The following is a 20,367-nucleotide window of genomic DNA, read 5'->3' as shown; positions in this document are numbered from 1 at the left end:
CGACAAAATATAACTCTACTTGAACCGAAAAGACTTGAAATGGCTATTTCTCTATTATTCATTAGCCCGAAAATGACCCGACCCGCTTAACCCGAAACGGATCCAACAACAAACCCGAAAAGACCCGTCCCAACCCGAATTAACCCGAATTCAATGAGAGACCCAAACTGACCCGACCCGAGTTGGCCCGATCCGAACCCGACCCGTTGACCCGTTTTGCCAGGTCTAGTTGAAATAGGTAATAGGTACACTACAAAATGGTAGTGCTGATATGGTAAGCCGCTAGGATTCCTAGCGGTTTGCTTCAATTACTAGGCCCAATACAACTTGAACACAAGATTGTTCCTGTTCTTCACGCCCAATACAATAACCCAATCGTTATTCGTCATGGACAAATTACCGATTAGCATTGGCTAAATTTAGATCTAAACTGCCAAAAACACTCACCCTACATCACCTAAAACCCTTAACCCTTCATTCTCTATAAAATTGACAAATAACAACAACAACAACAACAACAACAACAACAACAACAACAACAACAGAGCTTTAATCCTAAAATGATTTGTTGTGGCTGACATGAATCATCCTTAAGAACCGTCCGTGGGTGAACTCACACCTCAAAATGCGAAAAAAATAGAAAAGGGAAAAATGAAAAACAAAAGAAAGAGCGAAACATAATACAAAGTCAATGTAAACTTATAGGTTTTGAAAACCGAAGTAGAAGTTAAGGATCTGGAATACCTTAATAGTAAACCAAGTAAAATATATAAGAAAGTGGTTGGTAAAAAAGTATAATAAAGAAGAAAAGAACAAATAAATCTTTTAAAAATTAAATAAAAACACTAAATATGTCAAATAACATCAAATACTAAAAATCCACATGTATCATTTCCCTCCATTGTGCCCTCTCCGTCACCATACTCTCCTCAAGCCCCAAAAATCTCATATCGTGCTCTATCACTCTCAACCATGTCTGTCTCGATCTCCCTCTACCCCTAGGGACCTTTTCTGTTCTCCAAGTTTTCAGCCTCCTAACTCGTGCGTCCATAAGTCTCTTTCTCACATGGCCAAACCATCTTAGTCCATTTTCCATCATCTTGTCCTCTATTGACGCCACTTTTACCTTTTCCCTAATCACCTCATTCCATAATCGATCTTTTCTTGTATGGCCGCACATCCACCTCAACATACGCATCTCCGTCACACTCATCTTTTGAATGTGACAATGTTTCACGGCCCAACACTCGGAACCGTAAAGTAAGGCATGTCTTATTGGCGTGCGATAAAATTTTCCCTTTAATCTTTGGGACATATCTTTATCGCATAAAAACCCTGAAGCACTCTTCCATTTCAACCATCCCGCTTTAATTCTGTGAGCTACATCTCCGTCTAACTCCCCGTCTTTTTGAATAATAGATCCTAAATATCTGAAGAAATCTGACCCCTCAACAACATTCCCATCGAAAATAATACTCCCTCCTCTGTGGATCTCGACCCCGCCACGTTAGTGAACTGACACCTCAAATACTCTGTCTTACTCCTGCTCAGCCGAAACCCACGAGTATCTAAAGTATGTCTCCACAATTCCAACTTTCTTTCCACCCCTCTTTCGTCTCATCAATCAAAACAATATCATCAGCAAACAATATACACCAAGGGATGTCGTCCTGAATATCCCTTGTCAACTAATCCATAACTATAGCAAAGAGAAAAGGACTAAGTGCGGAACCTTAATGCACCCCAATGGTAATGGGAAATTCTTCCGTTCTACCAACATTAGTGCGAGCACTTGCACTAGCCCCCTCATACATGTCATTTATGAGCTCAATATATTTTCAAGACATACCCTTTCTCGCCAAAGCCCACCAAAGTACTTTTCTCGGTACCCTATCATATGCCTTTTCCAAGTCAATAAAAACCACCAGTAACGAATCGAGCAAGAAACTAACTTAATTTTGTATCATTAGTCCTGTGAATTTCTCATAATTTGTATTGATTAGCAATTAGATTTATATTTATTAAAACGGACTAGAGAACAATTCAAACTCGAAATATGCCCCTAATCACCCCTAGGCCTTAACCAAGCTACTCTTCACATATCATAATTTGATGAGTATAAATCACAAGTAACAATGCTTCCTTCACGTGTACTCAATTTTCCATTATCTGAGCTTAAACAGCCACAAATATTCATTGATGTACAATCTTCCCGCTCCATTTTAATATATTTGCGAAGTACCAGGAACACCAACATTACAAATTCGAAACCATAAAGATCACATCAAATACACAAACAAATCCTGCTTGCAACGAACCATAATCATCCATATCCATACAAATCTGTACTTCTTCAGCAATACACTAAAACAAAGGCATACAAAGCAACTTACCATAGTCGTCTATTTCCATACAAATCCGCACTTCTTCAGCACTACACTAAAACACTTAAACAGTAGCATACAAAACATTGTTCTAAAATAGAGGGAGGTGTTTATCATCATCTACCCCCATGTAAATGCGGATTTGATTAAAATTTCAAGTCATATATGCAACCAAGCAGTTCACCAATGCAATCTCCACTGTACCTCAACCTTCTCTGACTCGTGTATATTCGAACAATTAGCATCTGGAAATTCAATCCGTTTTAAAGGGTGCTTCCAACAATTTACCATATCTTCTAGTTCACTCGTAAAAAGCTGCAAACACATACAAACAATATGAGTTAAAAAAAACGTCTGCAAAACAACCAACCTGGGTTCAAAAAGAAATGCATAAAAAAACATTGCTGGTAGAGAATTTTGAATCATGAGACTCGGTGACAGACCTTGCAACTGCTTGACCATTATCGGAAAAACGACCACTACAACATTTTAATGTTGTGGTTCAATTTTTCCTTCTCAATCTTGTGATAAGAACAACTTAAGACAGAAATTTCATGTTTATTGTCTCATTAGGATTAGAGAAAGCAAAATGGTTTACCAGTACCACTGGTCGACACATTAACTTTGGCACCCGTCTATTGATGTTTATGGGTCATTTTTTATGTCAATAAACTTGGGCATAACGTCAAATTAGTAAATTCTGGTAATTTCGAATCATATCAATTACGGGCAGGTAATTCGATTTTTGCCAGGTCTAAATGTCTAATTTCTAATTGAGTGCGCCTTAAAAAGGTAAAATCATTACTAATACTAAATAAAATGCTTGATAGCATACTTTTTAGCAGAAAAAGCTATCAACAAGTCAAAATAGATGCAACATTCAACTGTAACTTAAGGCAATGGAAGATTTAATATTCTGGCTCAATGTCACTGACCGTGACACACAGCTAGCTGATGTATTAACCAAGGCTCTAAGCAGACATTAGTTCGAGTTACTTATTTCCATATTGGACAATTGTGATTTGCATGCTCCAAATTCAGAAAATGTTCAATAATCCAAGAAGACCATGTTCAACTAGATAGCATAGAGAATTACTAACCCTAATTCTGTTGAAAATGACAGAAAGTGAAGAGACATGAACATACCTGCATCATCAAACCAGGATCTTCTAAATAGAATCGAAAAGAAATAATATCAGGGCGACACGTCCAGAATATACCATTCAAAAAAGCTGAAACAGATGATCTTGAGAGTTTCAAATAATAGAGGGTTAGCTTCAGCTCTGTGATATTACGTGGGGGTCCAAGATTAACATCTCCGAGTTCTTCTTCATTAAATTTGATAGCATCACATGCAAACTTCACAGTATAAAGCCATAATTGTTAGAGGAATTAATAGAGACATTCATTCAGACTAAAAACAATTATACAATACAATACCTGATGAAGAGAGTTGGTTAGCGAAATTTCCACAGCATGGCAGCTTCTTAGTCCTGTCATTAGCTTTTGCATTTTGAAAAATCCTTGAGTATCAAGGTAATTAGGTGTAGTGTGAACAGAAATATCGCAACTGGCTTGACTACTAATGGTGATAGCAGGGCAAAGGCGAAAGGTGCCTTTATATACGAACTTCGTCAAACTTGGAGCATCAACAATAACATCTACCAAACCACCACAAATTTCCAACCCAATCACCTTTAGCCGAATACTTAAAACCTTGATAGTTGTCAGCTTTCGACAGTTGTATAAAAGCAAAGTCTCCAATGAGGCTAATTCAAGTAGTAGTTTGCCAAGATCCCCGTCAGTAATACCAGAACAATAGATATCTAGTACCGTCAAATTTCTCAATAAACCAGGCTTTGACATAACCGGCCAACGATCAAAAGCCAAGTCTGAGAATTTAAAACACACAAGACTTGAGATCTCAAGAATGATTGTCCCATCTTTAGGTAAAGTGTTACGTAAAGTAAGCTCCTTCAGTTGACTACAACAAGGAATGACAACAGTTTTGAAGCCAGAGCAATTATTAACCAACAAACACTTCAACAACAGGCACAAACTAATGATATGATTTAGCATACGTTCCTCCACATCAACACCTAATAATCCCAAAGTCTGAAGAGATGCAAGATTTATGGCTCCGTTGTAGTATGGTATTTTGACTTTAAAACAATTAAGTTGCGTTAGAGATTTTGCGGAGAGCGAAATGTCAGGCAATTGGTACTTAAGAGGACCATGAAGATCAAGTCTTGCAACCTGATTGCGCACAGCTATCCGAATCCACTCATCAACTTTGCAAGAAAACTCTTCTAATTTGCTAGATAACTCTATTTGGTCAACATCGCAGCTAAACACTTCATTAGAATTTGGAAATACAAGTCTGAGCGTCCTTACACGCAGGTTATCTTTAGCGTATCTTTGCATTCTACTATCTATATATCCTAATAATCTAGCAGAGACTTCCTTAGATGGCCAATGCCTTGCGGATGAATTCTCATTCTTACAATAAAAATGAAACACAATAATTGGGTTTGTAGCCGAAATATGAGCCCATCTTTTCGACAAGATACAAGTCCTATACGCCTCCCTCGTATCCAGAAAAGAAATAATATGATGTACAATAAAATCTGGTAAATCTGAGAACCTGTCCAGAGTATTCAGCTGCCCAGATACCGTTTCCTTGCAATCGGGGTTCATTTTCACTGAGGAATTTCGTCGAACAGTTGGTGTGCACTGTCGCAAATTTCAAAATTCTCCTGCAAATGTGAAAAGACTGAGTTAAACAACAGAAAGGGATTTAAGATGAAGCAAAACGAGTAATGCAGACTACGATTACCGAGTAATAGCACGCAAAATGACTGGCAAGTAATATAGGGAAGATGAAGGAGATGTATTTTTGTTATTCGAAAAATGCAGAAACAGTAGGAGAATAGAAATACCAGTCGCAGACGAAAAATACAAGCGATGAGAAATAAACCCGAATGCAGTGCCGCGGTATAAACCACTGCCTTGAAAACTATTTCTCCGGTACGACCGTGGTGGCGATCAGCTAGTGCCGGTAGTTCCCCAAGGTTAACACTACAGTCCCCACGCAGTTCCGCCCACTCGGAACTGTGAGACTTGGAACGAAGAAAATATCAGTACCCAGAATTTTATGAGAGAGCAGAGAAGACGAGAGAGAGAAGAGAGTTTAGTTTTTTTGTGTGTTTTAGAAGCTGCTGAAGGCTCGAATTTATAGCAAACCAGGAGCAGTTACAGGAGCCAAAACCGACTCCTGAAACTGTGCCTCAAATCCGAGTTAGTGGGAGAAAGACTCTCCCCACTAACAGTCAGGTTGACTGACTTATTCAACACAACTAACAACAAAAAAACAGCCCAATTCATAACTCGGCTCCGGCCCAAAAAGATAGGCACAGCCCGCCGCAGGCGATTGCCAAATCCCAAATCCCAAATCACGAATCCGAATCCGGATCCGGGCCGGGCCGGGCTCGGGCTCGGGCACGGGCACGCGCGCGCGCGCGTGTGCGAGCTGAATTAAGCACCTCGCAAAGCTTCCACAAAAGCCTCCCATGACCCACTAGTGATATGGTAAGGAAGGTGGGTATATATAAACCCATAAAACTTCCTTTTCCTCACCAATGTGGGACAATTGGAAACACTCCAAAGGCAATAAAAGCCCCTATATTTCCAACAATCCCCCACTAGGGGCGCCAGAGACAGAGAAAGAAGTTCCTGGGTAAAGGAAGGATTGGATACTTAGGTATCAATATCTTTCGATTTGAATTGACACTTTAGTGAAATGAGGAAACAACTTACTTACAGCGAGAGAATATCTTGCGATTTGAATTCCTAGCCGAGCTTGATCGATACCCCCACAACACATATCATACCTTGATTAAGATCGTTCGCGAAAGTGCAACGCGCTCTTTTAGAGTAATGCGTTTAACTTGGTATTGGCAGACATGTTCACATGACTTCTCATAGTCTTGTGATCATCACACCTGCATAGGTGGCTCAAGTGCTTCTCAACAGCACTTCTCACGTGAGTCATTAAGGACCTAAGTCCAACCTGGTGTATGATCCATCAAGTGCGTCTCAAAAGCACCACCATTAAGGCTATGAATCATACAACGCCATAGGAATAGAAGCTTTAGACTTAGTCAAGTCTCACTCTTGACCTAAGGACTTAAGCCCCATTCCCCTCGACGTATCAACGACTAGTCTCCTAGCCAACCCTTTAGTAAAGGGATCAAGCAAGATTGTTTCGGACTTCACATAGTCCAAAGCAATCACTCCATTGTCTTGGAGTTGTCTAACTCCAGCGTGCCTTATTCGAATGTGTCTCTTTTTCGAATTGTAGACACTATTCTTTGCAACACCAATAGCGACTGCGAGTCACAAAGTGTAGAGAGACCGGTGTTAGCCGTCCGCCCCACACATCGGTATATCGCCTAAAAGGTTTCTCAACCATTCAGCCTCTTGTCCCGCCAACTCAAGAGCTATGAACTCAGATTCCATGGTAGAGCGTGCGATACAAGTCCATTTTAGAGGACTTCCACGATATAGCACCTCCACCCATGGTAAAGACATAACCACTAGTAGAACAGATCTCATCGTTACACTCGCAGTTCGCATCACAATATCCCTCTAACACAAAGCAGGAAATTTACTATAATGCAAACATAAGTCAACTGTTCCTTTTAGGTATTTTAGTAAACGACGAAGAGCATTCCAGTGTTCATTACTAGGGTTATGTGTATAACGACTCGATCTACTAATCGCATAAGCAATATCCGGTCGAGTACAGTTCATTAAAAACATCACACTACCTAGGATTTTAGCATACTCTTCTTGGGAAACACTCTTGCCCAAGTTTTTACACAAGTGTACACTAGGATCATAGGGTGTTCTAGCAGACACATCATCAAAGCAGTTAAACTTTTTCAACACTTTTTCAACATAATGAGATTGACTTAGACAGATTCCATTGGGGTTTCGGATGACCTTAACTCCTAGGATAACATCAGCTTCTCCTAAGTCCTTCATCTCAAAATGTGATGACAAAAATTCTTTGGTTCTAATTATCACCTCTAAATTATTACCAAGTATTAACATGTCATCAACATAAAGGCATATAAGCACACAATCGGATTCTATTACCTTTGAATAAACACATGAATCAGAATTGTTAACCACATAGCCATTACTTATCAAAGTGTTGTTAAATTTCTCATACCACTGTTTAGGTGCTTGTTTGATCCATAAAGTGACTTGTTCAGTTTACACACTTTACTCTCTTGACCCTCAATCACAAAACCTTCAGGTTGAGACATGTAGATCTCTTCCCTTAGTTCACCATTCAAAAAGGCAGTTTTAACATCCATCTGATGTATAACAAGGTTATGAATAGCAGCTAAGGCGACAAGAGTCCTAATAGTCGAAATTTTGGTCACAGGAGAGTAAGTATCAAAATAATCAATACCCTTCTTTTGTGTAAAGCCTCTAACTACAAGTCTAGCTTTGAACCTCTCTATTGTACCGTCAGGTCTCATTTTCTTTTTAAAGATCCATTTACTCGTAATGGGTTTACTACCTTTAGGTAAATCAGTCAACTCCCAAGTCTGATTTGACACAATAGAGTCAAGTTCACTTTTAATAGCATCTTTCCAAAAATTAGCATCAATGGATTTCATTGCCTCACTATAAGTTTTTGGGTCATCTTCTATTAAAAAGGCTGAAACAAACTCATCACTAGCACAAACAGTGTATCCAAGTTCAGACAACATAGTTGTATCATAATCATCACCAAAGTTCTTTGGGCATCTAGGTCTTTTACTTCTTCTAGGTTCAACAGGAACATCAATAGAAGTGCTACTACTACTAGCATGTGAAGACAAATCATGAGATGCAACAGATAAACTAGGAGATGGTACAACAGTTTTCTGAAAGGGAAAAACATGCTCAAAGAATTCGGCATCTCTAGCCTCAGATATAGAACGGTCACTCAAAGACATAAATCTATAAGCAGAGCTATTTTGAGCATAACCTATAAACACACAATCATAGGTCTTAGGTCCAACGGTAGGTCTCCTAAAATCAGGTAAGCCCACTTTAGCCAAACACCCCCACACTCTAAGGTAACTTAGGTTAGGAGGATAGCCCTTCCAAATCTCATAGGGGGTCTTGTCAATTTTCTTATGAGGTACACGGTTAAGAATGTGACAAGCAGAAAGTATTGCTTCCCCCACATGTCGTCAGATAGGCCAGAACTTAAAAGCATAGCATTCATCATTTCTTTTAAGGTTCTATTTTTACGTTCAGCTACACCATTGGATTGGGGTAAATAAGGTGGACTAGTCTCATGTATTAAACCGTTTGCAGCACAAAATTCAGCTAGATAACTGGATTTATACTCACCACCTCTATCAGATCTTACCCTTTTAATTTTTTCTGTCAAGTTGGTTCTCAACTTCATTCTTAAAGTTTATAAAGGAGTGTTCTGCTTCATCTTTAGTCTTAAGCAAATAGACACGGGTGTATCTAGAACAGTCATCTATAAACGTAACATAATAATTCTTGCCACCTCTACTTGCAACATTTTTGAAGTCAGCTAGGTCGGTGTGAATTAACTCAAGAAGACTCGTGTTCCTAGTAGTCACAGGTTTACTAGGCTTCTTTGTAAACTTAGCCTCAACACAGCTAGCACATTTAGAGAATTCTTGACTCGTCAAACTCGGAATTAAACTCATAGTTCTAAGTTTTTTAATATAATCCACATTCACATGACCTAACCTACCATGCCAAATATCAATAGACTCAGCGATATAAGCAGAAGAAGATGCAATATTATTAATAGCAGAATCAGAGTTCAATACAAAAAGACCCCCAGAAAGATAACCCTTGCCCACAAATTCCCCATTACGCGACATTACCACCTTGTCAGCCTCAAAAACAAGTTTCAAACCAGCTTTGTTTAACAAGGCACCAGACACAAGGTTTCGACGCAATGAGGGTACAAATAAAACATTACTGAGAGCAAGTGTTTTCCCCGAGGTGAGTTTGAGAAAGATCTTGCCTTTGCCTGTAATCTTTGCAGATGAAGAATTACCCATGTAGACACATTCCCCATCAAAGAACTTCCTCGAACTCAAGCAAATAAACCCCTATCAAGACAGAGGTGTCTCGAAGCTCCAGATATCAAGACCCATTCAAAGAACATTACCCACCAGGTTAGCTTCCACAACCACAGCTGCAATAACATCATCAGTCACAGCAACATTGGCCTCAGCAGATTTCTTCTCAGAGCATTGGTAGGCTTTGTGACCAGCTTTTCCGCACACATAGCAGACAATAGGACCCTTAGCAGCTTTCTGAATCTTAGGAACCGGTTTGGTATGCTTCCCTGGACCATTCTTCTTAGCAGGACCCTGGTTCTTACCCTGACCAACCTTGGCCTTACCCTTACCCTTATAATTCTCAGCATTAGACGGACCACCAGACTCAACCAAATTAGCTTTAACAGCAGCAACAGTCACAGATTGACTAGCAGGAAGGTCTTTAAGGCGATTAGCCTCCTCGGTCCTCATATGTCCTATAAGTTCTTTAAGAGACAGGTCTTTCTTTTTATGTTTGAGTTGGTTTCGGTAATCAGACCAGGAGGGAGGGAATTTCTCTAGCAGAACATTAGCTACGAAAATATCATCAAGTTTCATGCCCTCATTGACAACATCAGCACATAAGTTTTCATAGACATGGACTTGATCCATGATAGGTTTCCCCGTCAGCCATCTGAAAACCCAACCATTTTCCCACAACATACTTCTTTTTCCCAGCATCATCAGCCCCATACTTAGTTTCTAAAGACTCCCAAATAAACTTAGCAGACTTATTCACAGCAAATAAGTCGAAAAGGGTGTTTGTCATATTATTCAGAATATGCCACCTAGCAGTTTTGTTGTCTTTCACAAATTTAGCAATATCCTCTTCATTGGACTTAACATCTTTAGCAACAGGAGGGGTCGTCTCAACATCAGAAGGGGTGATAGGTTTAGGCGGGTCATTAAATAAAACATAATCAATTTCTAACTGCTCAAAATACATCAGAAGTTTCTGGGACCAACGCTTATAATTGTGACCGTCTAACGACTCCAATTTCGCCAATTCAGGTGCAATTTTCGACATAACAGACATAGTTACAGCAACTAAATAGTTTTCAAATTGTTATTCGAAAAATGCAGAAACAGTAGGAGAATAGAAATACCAGTCGCAGACGAAAAATACAAGCGATGAGAAATAAACCCGAATGCAGTGCCGCGGTATAAACCACTGCCTTGAAAACTATTTCTCCGGTACGACCGTGGTGGCGATCAGCTAGTGCCGGTAGTTCCCCAAGGTTAACACTACAGTCCCCACGCAGTTCCGCCCACTCGGAACTGTGAGACTTGGAACGAAGAAAATATCAGTACCCAGAATTTTATGAGAGAGCAGAGAAGACGAGAGAGAGAAGAGAGTTTAGTTTTTTTGTGTGTTTTAGAAGCTGCTGAAGGCTCGAATTTATAGCAAACCAGGAGCAGTTACAGGAGCCAAAACCGACTCCTGAAACTGTGCCTCAAATCCGAGTTAGTGGGAGAAAGACTCTCCCCACTAACAGTCAGGTTGACTGACTTATTCAACACAACTAACAACAAAAAAACAGCCCAATTCATAACTCGGCTCCGGCCCAAAAAGTTAGGCACAGCCCGCCGCAGGCGATTGCCAAATCCCAAATCACGAATCCGAATCCGGGCCGGGCCGGGCCGGGCTCGGGCACGGGCACGCGCGCGCGCGCGTGTGCGAGCTGAATTAAGCACCTCGCAAAGCTTCCACAAAAGCCTCCCATGACCCACTAGTGATATGGTAAGGAAGGTGGGTATATATAAACCCATAAAACTTCCTTTTCCTCACCAATGTGGGACAATTGGAAACACTCCAAAGGCAATAAAAGCCCCTATATTTCCAACAATTTTATTTAACGACGTCCTGGAAACACGCAAGTTTTCATTTTTTTTGAGAAAAGAGGAACTATTTTTGGGACCCAAAGATTACTAGAAAGGTTTTTTTAACCTTATAAATGGTTCGGTTAACCGGACGGGCGCTCAGCGGTCCTGTTAATGATCAACCGATAATCCTTCCACGAATACATTTTTTCCCAACTTATGTTTATTTTTTTTTATAGTGATTTAATTAAATTTTCATTATATATTATACTCAACAATGATATTAATTAGTCAAATTTTAATATTAGTTAATCGGTTTAAGTACTTTACGGCCGTGTTCGGTAAAACGAGCTAAAAAGGTACCTGGAACCCAAAAGATACATGAAAACTAAAAAACTAACTAAAATACGAAAAAGTAGCTGATAAGATAGCTAAAATTTAGGAGCGGATAAACTGTATTATATAAAAAAAATATTTGGCAAAAATTAATCTTACACTCTTGTACAACAATTTGTGTTTTAATTCTAATTTTCTCATTGATTAAGAAATACAATAAGACGACTAGTTTTATGCCCGTGCACAAAATGCACGGGCTGCTTTTGAGAACACAAAATATGTTATTTATATGTATATTATTAGACGCCGTATTTTAAACTAATACTAACTAATTTAAATTTATTTGGATAGCAAGAGAAACCATAGACCAACTAAAAAATTGAATAGCTCATCCCCATAAATGTACAGAAGTTTATAGAAAAAATGGGGTGATATATTGTTAATAAGACACTATTAATAAGACGTGTTATAACAAATTAACAATATGGTTGAACAATATCCAATTTTCCGATTCGATTCAAAGTCATATTAAAAAAATGGATATTTGTTCCAGAAAAGAATTTTAAGTGGAATATCCATCTGTGCTTCAGATATCGGATTAGAAACACATCCATTTCCAAAATTGCAGATATCCAACTTCAACGAATAAAACGGGTCAAGTATTACCCCACTTAGCAAGATAGGACAACTATTTTGCTATATTAGATATTTTTGATCGATATGTTATGTGAGATTTACCGGTTAAAGATTACTTAAGAACAATATATATACTTCATTTGTACCAATTCGATCATTTGTTTGCCTTTTTAATTCTTTATAAGAGTTATTTTAATCAGAGGCAAACAAATAGAACAAAGGGAACATCTACATTCAAATAGTGCAAAATAAAGAAAATATATTAATAGTGATAAAACTCTTTTACGGAACTCGGCTTTTTTTTTTTGTACGATTTGACATCACTCATTCAAATGCCAAATAAAAAACATGATAACTAAAGGTGTAGGTATTGGAATGTATCCTCAGAGCCATTTAAAAACCCTTTTATAAAATGTCTAATATTTCAATTTGTTAGGGGAGGAGATCTTATTTAATTTAAAAACCCATTAATGTGAGCAAAATAAACCTAACTCTCTGCCTCAAACTCTATCTATACTTTTACAGTTTTACTCTCCAGATTTATATGGAGCAAATTAACTTATTTTAGTGATTATATTAACCCTAACTCTCTGCCTCACTTCGTTACTACTCGAGTTCTCTCACTCTAAATTTGATCTTATGATCTCATCACTATCATAAAACCACCAAAATCGTTTCCCTCACCCACACACTACATAATTTTGGAGTATTATCTAATTATCTTTATGTTTTTCTTATTTCATCCATATTCGATCTTTAAATATATGTTTGCATGTCTCCTTTAAAGGATAATTTATGGTAAAGTTGATTTTTTGCTTATAAGGTTAATTTTTATTCTTCAAATTTATTTTTCAATTATTAACCGTACGTGTAAATCTGATGTTCATCATTTACAACTTTTTATTAAATTTTTTGTTTCATTTAATCAAAATCTTCTAATTTTATTGTGGATTTTTCTTGTTTAACTTAGATAAGACTCCTTGTGTATTTTTATCAGCCTACTTTTAATTTTGTAGAATTATGTCTTTAATTTTTATATCTTTTAATTTCGTGAATTTATATATCTATGTAATTTTTTTCACACTTTGTAATTTATCTGATGATATTTTTTAAAATATTACCTGTGTATTATTATGAAAATAGCAACTATTTCAGCAAATGTGGAGATAGAGTAATTAATTCCTCAAAATTTTGTAGGAGCCCACCACTCCTGAATATAAGGAACCAATAGAAATCCAAAGAAAAACCTAGCTTTTATACTAGGTAGATACTAGACAACAGAGCAATAAGTTTGAGATATTTATGGATGATATTTAAAATTCATAATAGTGTAGCTAATGTTGAAAGTAGTTAATAATATTTATGTATAGAACTAGTTTAATAACCAAAAGTCCAAATAAATATTATCTTTATTAATTCAGAAGACAATACTCAATCCAGGGCGTGCCACGTCATTAATTCAGTTTTTTTTTTTTTTGGAAATACATGTTATAGTGGGACCCGTTAGTGTGCAATGTATTTATTTCTTCAGAATTCCGGCTATACAAACGTGCGACAAATTACGTCTTAGAACAAATACTATGAAATAATTTTATACATTCCGAATAAATGAAATTAATGGCATATAAGCGGAATGAATTACAAATCGGAATAAATGAAACTAATTACAAATAAATGAATTACATAATTTAAAAAATAATAATAATAATAATAATAAAATTACATAATTACGAGAATGAATTACATTTAATTACGGAATTGAATTATATATAATGCGAATAAATTACATGCATAATTTTTAAAAACTAGATAGTGCGATATATTTAAAAAAAAAAAAATCATTTGTTATTTCCTCTTAAACCATTGCATATGAACACGTATTTATAACAAGTTTAAACATTAATTCTGTAGATCGCTGATTTAGACCAACTAGATAAGTACAATAGAAATGCAAAAAAAAAAAAAAAAAAATACATCCAAAAACATTAATACCATACCCGTGCAATTTTGCACGGGTTTAAAACTAGTTAATTAATTAATAAACATGCAAAAAAGTTTTTTTTTTTTTATAACCAAAAATTTTAAATGGATAAGTTGTCGTGTTTTCATCGTACAATGTCGGTTTGTTATAATAAAATTTAAATATAAATTAAATTTAATATTTGTGTTTCTCATCTTTTGAGTCAATTTAATATTATAAAACAATTCTATAGAAAAGTTGCTAAAAAAAACCCTCGGGTCAATTACTAAGGCTCAACGACTAGGCCCAATAGAACTTGACCACAAGACTGTCCTTGAGGCCCAACACAACTTGAGTACAAGTTTAACCCAATTGTTATCCGTCATTGACAAATTACTGATGCCGATTAGCGTTGACAGATTTATCTAAACTACCAAAAACACCCCTCCCACCCCAGATTACCCAAAACTCTCATTCCTTCGCTCTCTCAAAATCTGGCATACGAAATAAAAAAAACCGCTTTCAAAATCAATCAATCAATACTATATATTAATTCCAGAAACCAAGGGACTTTAATGTAATTAAATAAAGTAATACAAATTAATTATACTATATAGTTTTAAATCACTAGCACCATGTGATGGACCCGATTAAGGGATCTCAATGCAAATATTATATAGTTTGGGTTAAAATTAAATTATATAGAAGCTTGGCAATTTTTCTAAACATTTGTAAGAGACTAAAACATGGTCAATTTCCTTAAAATAAAATAATTATTTCAGATGATCAATTTCCTTAAAATAATTAATTAATTAAGATGGTCAATTTTAAGGAGACTAAAAGAAAGAAGATGCTTGGTAATTTTCCTAGATATTTATTGAATACTAGAAGATGGTCAATTTCCTTAAAATAAAATAATAAATTAGTATAAACATGCACACTTATGGTATTAATTATTATCATCATGAAATTATATATTAAATTTAAAATCTATGCAATTTTATTAAACTTTATAGTTTATTAGATGTATAGAGATGTTAATTATTTAACATACAAAAATATAATATAAGTAGGTTATAAATAATTCAAGTTAGATTCCATAATATATAATATTGCATAATTCCTTCGATTTGATTTAATGCATATATGTAATATATTTATATAAATATATAATCCTCTTAAAACTTTATGCCTACGTAGTAAAAGTAATTTCATCAGTAAATAAAAAAATTGTAGTAACATTGGATATAGTTATATGATAGTAATCACTCATTTGAATAGTAAAAGTAATAATATTATCAGCGAGATTAGTGAAAGTGGTAGAAACAACAACAGAAGTAGTGAAATAATCAATATTAATGCGGCAATAGAGAAAGTAACAATAATTACGGCGGGAGTAGTGAAATTATAAATATTAATGCGGCAGTAGTAACTGTAACAATAATTACGGCGGAAGTAGCGAAAGTAACAATGACTACGGGCAAGTAGTGAAATGTTATCACTATTGTTTCATTAATAAGAGTAAAATATTAATAGCGGGAGTAGTGAATTTGTCTCAAAATTTATTTCATCGTATTTTAGGATATGTCATAGAAAAATATATTAATTAGAAATTTATAAGTTATGCAACTTTAACTAATTTTATTTAATGAAAAAAAAATTTAATGGTAAGTAAAAGTAGCCCGAGCGAAGTCGGGCACCAATTCTAGTTTCATATAAGACTTCAAATCCGTCATCATCTAAACTTCAAATACGTCATCATCGACTAGAGAAGGATTCAAACTCGAAAAACGCCCCTAATCATAGGGCTGAGCATCGGTCCAAGACCGGACCGGACCGGACCAAACCGGACCGGACCGAAGACCGAAAACAAAATTTTTGTGGACCGAAGACCGGACCTAAAACTTTCGGTCTTGGACCGGACCAAACCCGAAATATTCGGTCCGGTCCGGTCTTAGACCGAAATGGACCTAGAACTAATTCTTTCACTATTTCGTGTATGATAATTACATTTAAGTTTCACTACATTAAATGTCGATGAATAATTAGACGATTGTTTTTGAGAAAAAAATACTCAATATTAATTTATAATGTCTTGTGAAGATAAAATGGTAATTTAGTTTATAATATTCTAATGATAGTCTTTAGAAACATAAAATTCGGTCCATTTGGTCCGGACCTAAAATATCCGGGTTTGGTCCAGACCGGACCGAAGACCGAAAACTCAAAAAATGAGGACCGAGGACCGGACCTAAAAAATTCGGTCCGGGTTTGGTCCGGACCAAATGGTCCGGTCCGGTCCATTATTCCGGTCCGGACCTAAACTTGCTCACCCCTACCTAATCACCCTTGGGTCCTAAGTCTCCAAACCAAGCTACTCATTCAAATCTCATAATTCGATGACCATATCTCACCAAGTCCAGCAGTAACAATGCTTCCTTCACATGTACTCAATTTTCCATTATCGGAGCTATAGCCACAAATATTCATTTTACGAAGTATAAGGGACACCAACATTACAGGATTCGAAACAATAAATATCACATCAAATACACGAATCCTACTTGCAAAGAGCCATAATCGTCCATATCCATACAAATCTGTACTACTTGAGCAATACACTAAAACAGAAGCATACAAAACGACGAACCGTAGTCGCCCATATCCATACAAATGCGGATTTTTTGATTAAAATTCCAATTCATGTACGCAACCAAGCAGTTCACCAATGCAATCTCAACTGTACATCAACCTTCTTTGACTCGAGTGTATTTGAGCGATTAGCATCTGGAGATTCAATCCGTTTTAAAGGGTGCCCCCAACAATTTGCCATATCTTCTAATTCACTCATGAAAATCTGCAAACACACAAAAGGTAATTCGATTTTTGAAGCAATACTAATGCTATGAAAAATGCTTGGTAGAATACTTTATACTCGTAGCAGAAAGAGCTGTCAGCAAGTCGAAATAGATACAACATTCAAATGTAACTTAAGGCAATGTTAAACTTAATCCTCCGGCTCAATGTATGACTGACCGACCGACCGTGAGACATAGCTAGCTGATGCATATACCAAGACTCTAAGCAGGCATTAGTTCGAGTTACTTATTTCCAACTTGGACAATTGCAATTTGCATGCTCCGACTACAGAAAATGACCAATATTCCAAGAAGACCATGTTCAACTAAATAGCATAGAGAATGGTAGAAAATGAAGACATGAACATACCTGGATCATCAAATCAGGATCTTCTACATAGAATCGAAAAGAAATAATATCAGGGCTGCACGTCCAGAATAAACCATTCAAAAAAGCTGAAACAGATGATCTTGAGAGGTTTTGATCATGGAGGGTTAGCTTCAGCTCTGTGATATCGCGTGGAGGTCCAAGATTAACATCTCCGAGTTCTTCTTCAACAAATTTGATATCGTCACATCCAGACTTCATAGTACACAGCCATAAAAATTTGTTAGTGCAATTAATATAAACATTCATTCAAACTCTAAACAATTATACAATACCTCATCATAATCGTTGGATAGCCAAATTTTCAGAGCATTGCAGCTTCTTAGTCCTGTCATTAGCTGTTTCAATTTGAAAAATCCTAGAGTATCTAGGCAATACGGTGTAGTGTGAACAGAGAGAACACAACTGGCTTGACTACTAATGGTGATAATACAATGACGGTCAAAGTCCCCTTTATATTTGAACTTCGTCAAACTTGGAGCATCAATCGTGACATCTACCAAACCATCGCATTCATCCAAGTAAATCTTCTTTAGTTGAACACTTGAAATCCTGATCATTGTCAGCCTACGACAGTTGACCAAATGCAAAGTCTCTAATGAGGCTAATTCAGGTAGTAGTTTGCCAAGATCCCCGTCTGTAATACCGGAAGAAAAGAGATCTAATGTCCTTAAATTTCTCAACAAACCAGGTATTGACATAACCGGCCAACTATCAAAAGTCGAGTCTGAGAACTTAAAACACGCAAGACTTGAGGTCTCGAGAACGATTGTCCCATCTTTAGGTAAAGTGTTACGTAAAGTAAGCTCCTTCAGTTGACTACAACAAGGAATGACAATAGTGTTGAAGCCAGAGCAATCCTTAACTGACACACACTTCAACAACAGGCACGAACTAATGATATGATTTAGCATACGTTCCTCCACATCAACACATAATAATCCCAAAGTCAGAAGAGATGCAAGATTTATGGCTCCGTTGTAGTACGGTATTTTGACATTAATACAATAAAGTTCTCTTAGAGATTTTGCTGAGAGCAAAATGGCGGGCAATTGGTAGTTAATTGGACCATCTAGAACAAGTCTTGCAACCTGATTGCGCACAGCTATACAAATCCACTCATCAACTTTGCAAGATAACTCTTCTAATTTTCTAGATAATTCTATGTCTTCAACATCACAGCCAAACACTTTATTAGAAGCCGGAAATCTAAGCCTGAGCGTCCTTACGTGCAGATTATCTTTAGCGTATCTTTGCATTCTACTATCTATATATCCTAATAATCTAGCAGAGACTTCCTCAGAAGGCCAATATCTGTAAGGGAATTTCTCCTCACAATAATAATGAAACTCAAGAATTGGGTTTGTAGCCGAAATATGAGCCCATCTTTTTGACAAGATACAAGTTCTATACGCCTTCCTTGTATCCAGAAAAGAAATGATATGATGTACGAGAAAATCTGGTAAATCAGAGAACCTGTCCATAGTATTCAGCTGCCCAGATACCGTTTCCTCGCAATCGGAGTTCATTTTCAGTGAGGAATTTCGTCGAACAGGTGGTGTGCACTGTCGCAAATTTCAAAATTCTCCTGCAAAAGTGAAAAAATTGAGTTAAACAACATGAAGGGGTTTAGTGCAAAGCAAAACAAGTAATGCAGACTATGATTACCGAGTAACAGCACACAAAATGACTGATGAAGGATATTATTTTTGACAAAAGAGGACCAAAAGACTAGTAGAATTACTAGAACTACTCGTTTGTTCGTTTATATTTACTCCCTCTTATCCGGAAGATTAATCTTCCACATCGATTTTGGAATGATATTTTATGTGGTGTCAATATGTGGAGGAAAATGATAGTAGTAGAGAGAATGTGAATTATATGTTATATTAACCAATAACCATACATAATAGACAAATAAGGTAGGTGGAATATTTTTATAAATTTTCCGCTTTAGGAAATGTGGAAAATGCTAGTGGAATAAGAGGAAGTTTAAAAAATAGGGTTTTGATATATACAACCATTCGATTGTATTTAAGCATTTAATATCTTCCAAATTTGGTATTAAGTTAGGAATTCAAGACTAAATTATACACAATCGAATGTAATTAATGTATATCTTAAGACCTTCTTTCCATATTTAATTTCTTAAATACGGGTTGTATATATCAAAACCTAAAAAATAATATTAGGGTCTAGAGTCTCCTAGGGTTTGTCTATTTCCTTCGATAGCGTCTTTCCTCTTGTTCGAGGATTATCTCACGACTTCGATTGTGAGATAATCGTTTGTTCTTGCTTGTTTTTCTTGGTTTTCTTTGTTTCTTTTATGCAGGGTCAGATGGATAGCACAACGCGAGGTCATATCCGGGACGGGAAACGGCCGATGGGGGAAGGAGACGATTCTGAAGGGGGGGCTTTTGAATGGGAGGAGGGTTTCGACGAGGGACAGGAGAAGGAAAAGCTGCTATTGGTAGGGAAGATATGGGCATCCAAATCGATCAATGTGAAAGCAGCCATCGAATCAATGATACGACTATGGAACCCCACGAAGCCTATGCTAGGGAACGTGATTGATGCTAAGGAGAAATTGTTTGTTTTTCGATTTGGTACGGAACGGGATAAAGCTAGGGTTTTGGAGGGACAACCATGGCACTTCGACAAGTTCCTATGGTGTTTCAACGAACCGAATCGTGAAGGTAAACTCACTGATGTTCCGCTATTCTTTTTCCCAATTTGGACACGTGTCTATGACCTACCTATAGCGGGGCGTGCGAGTACGTCGAACATACAGAAAATTGGGGCGTCACTGGGGTCATACATAGCCATGGAG

The 20,367-nt window shown here is 36.8% G+C and overlaps 2 protein-coding genes across 2 annotated transcripts; both read right to left on the bottom strand.

Annotated features, from left to right (window-relative positions):
* Positions 1–2,145: 2,145 nt before the first annotated feature.
* Positions 2,146–5,132, bottom strand: LOC141609447 (F-box/LRR-repeat protein At2g42730-like). The gene is made up of 3 exons (XM_074428495.1): positions 3,825–5,132; positions 3,531–3,743; positions 2,146–2,699 (listed from the first exon to the last, which is right to left on the bottom strand). The coding sequence occupies exons 1-3, from the start codon at positions 5,079–5,081 to the stop codon at positions 2,565–2,567; spliced, it is 1,605 nt and encodes a 534-aa protein (XP_074284596.1). The 5' UTR covers positions 5,082–5,132; the 3' UTR covers positions 2,146–2,564.
* Positions 5,133–16,780: 11,648 nt separating this feature from the next.
* Positions 16,781–18,745, bottom strand: LOC141606637 (uncharacterized). Its single transcript, XM_074425841.1, has 3 exons — positions 17,813–18,745; positions 17,520–17,732; positions 16,781–17,148 (listed from the first exon to the last, which is right to left on the bottom strand). Exons 1-3 carry the CDS (start codon positions 18,449–18,451, stop codon positions 17,014–17,016), a joined length of 987 nt encoding a protein of 328 aa, XP_074281942.1. The 5' UTR covers positions 18,452–18,745; the 3' UTR covers positions 16,781–17,013.
* Positions 18,746–20,367: the final 1,622 nt, after the last annotated feature.

This window comes from Silene latifolia, chromosome 10, assembly GCF_048544455.1.
Source record: "Silene latifolia isolate original U9 population chromosome 10, ASM4854445v1, whole genome shotgun sequence".
In the NCBI taxonomy this organism is placed as follows: Eukaryota; Viridiplantae; Streptophyta; class Magnoliopsida; order Caryophyllales; family Caryophyllaceae; genus Silene; species Silene latifolia.
Note: the sequence above shows the minus strand (reverse complement) of the source record. Positions and strands in the feature narration are given on the sequence as shown.

Coding starts and splice junctions, on each gene's coding strand:
- LOC141609447 (XM_074428495.1), bottom strand. CDS start 5,081: ATGAACCCCGATTGCAAGGAAACGGTATCTGGGCAGCTGAATACTCTG. Junction 3,744..3,824: donor TAACCAACTCTCTTCATCAG/GTATTGTATTGT, acceptor TATACTGTGAAG/TTTGCATGTGATGCTATCAA. Junction 2,700..3,530: donor ATCCTGGTTTGATGATGCAG/GTATGTTCATGT, acceptor ATGTGTTTGCAG/CTTTTTACGAGTGAACTAGA.
- LOC141606637 (XM_074425841.1), bottom strand. CDS start 18,451: ATGCTAAATCATATCATTAGTTCGTGCCTGTTGTTGAAGTGTGTGTCA. Junction 17,733..17,812: donor TATCCAACGATTATGATGAG/GTATTGTATAAT, acceptor TGTACTATGAAG/TCTGGATGTGACGATATCAA. Junction 17,149..17,519: donor ATCCTGATTTGATGATCCAG/GTATGTTCATGT, acceptor GTGTGTTTGCAG/ATTTTCATGAGTGAATTAGA.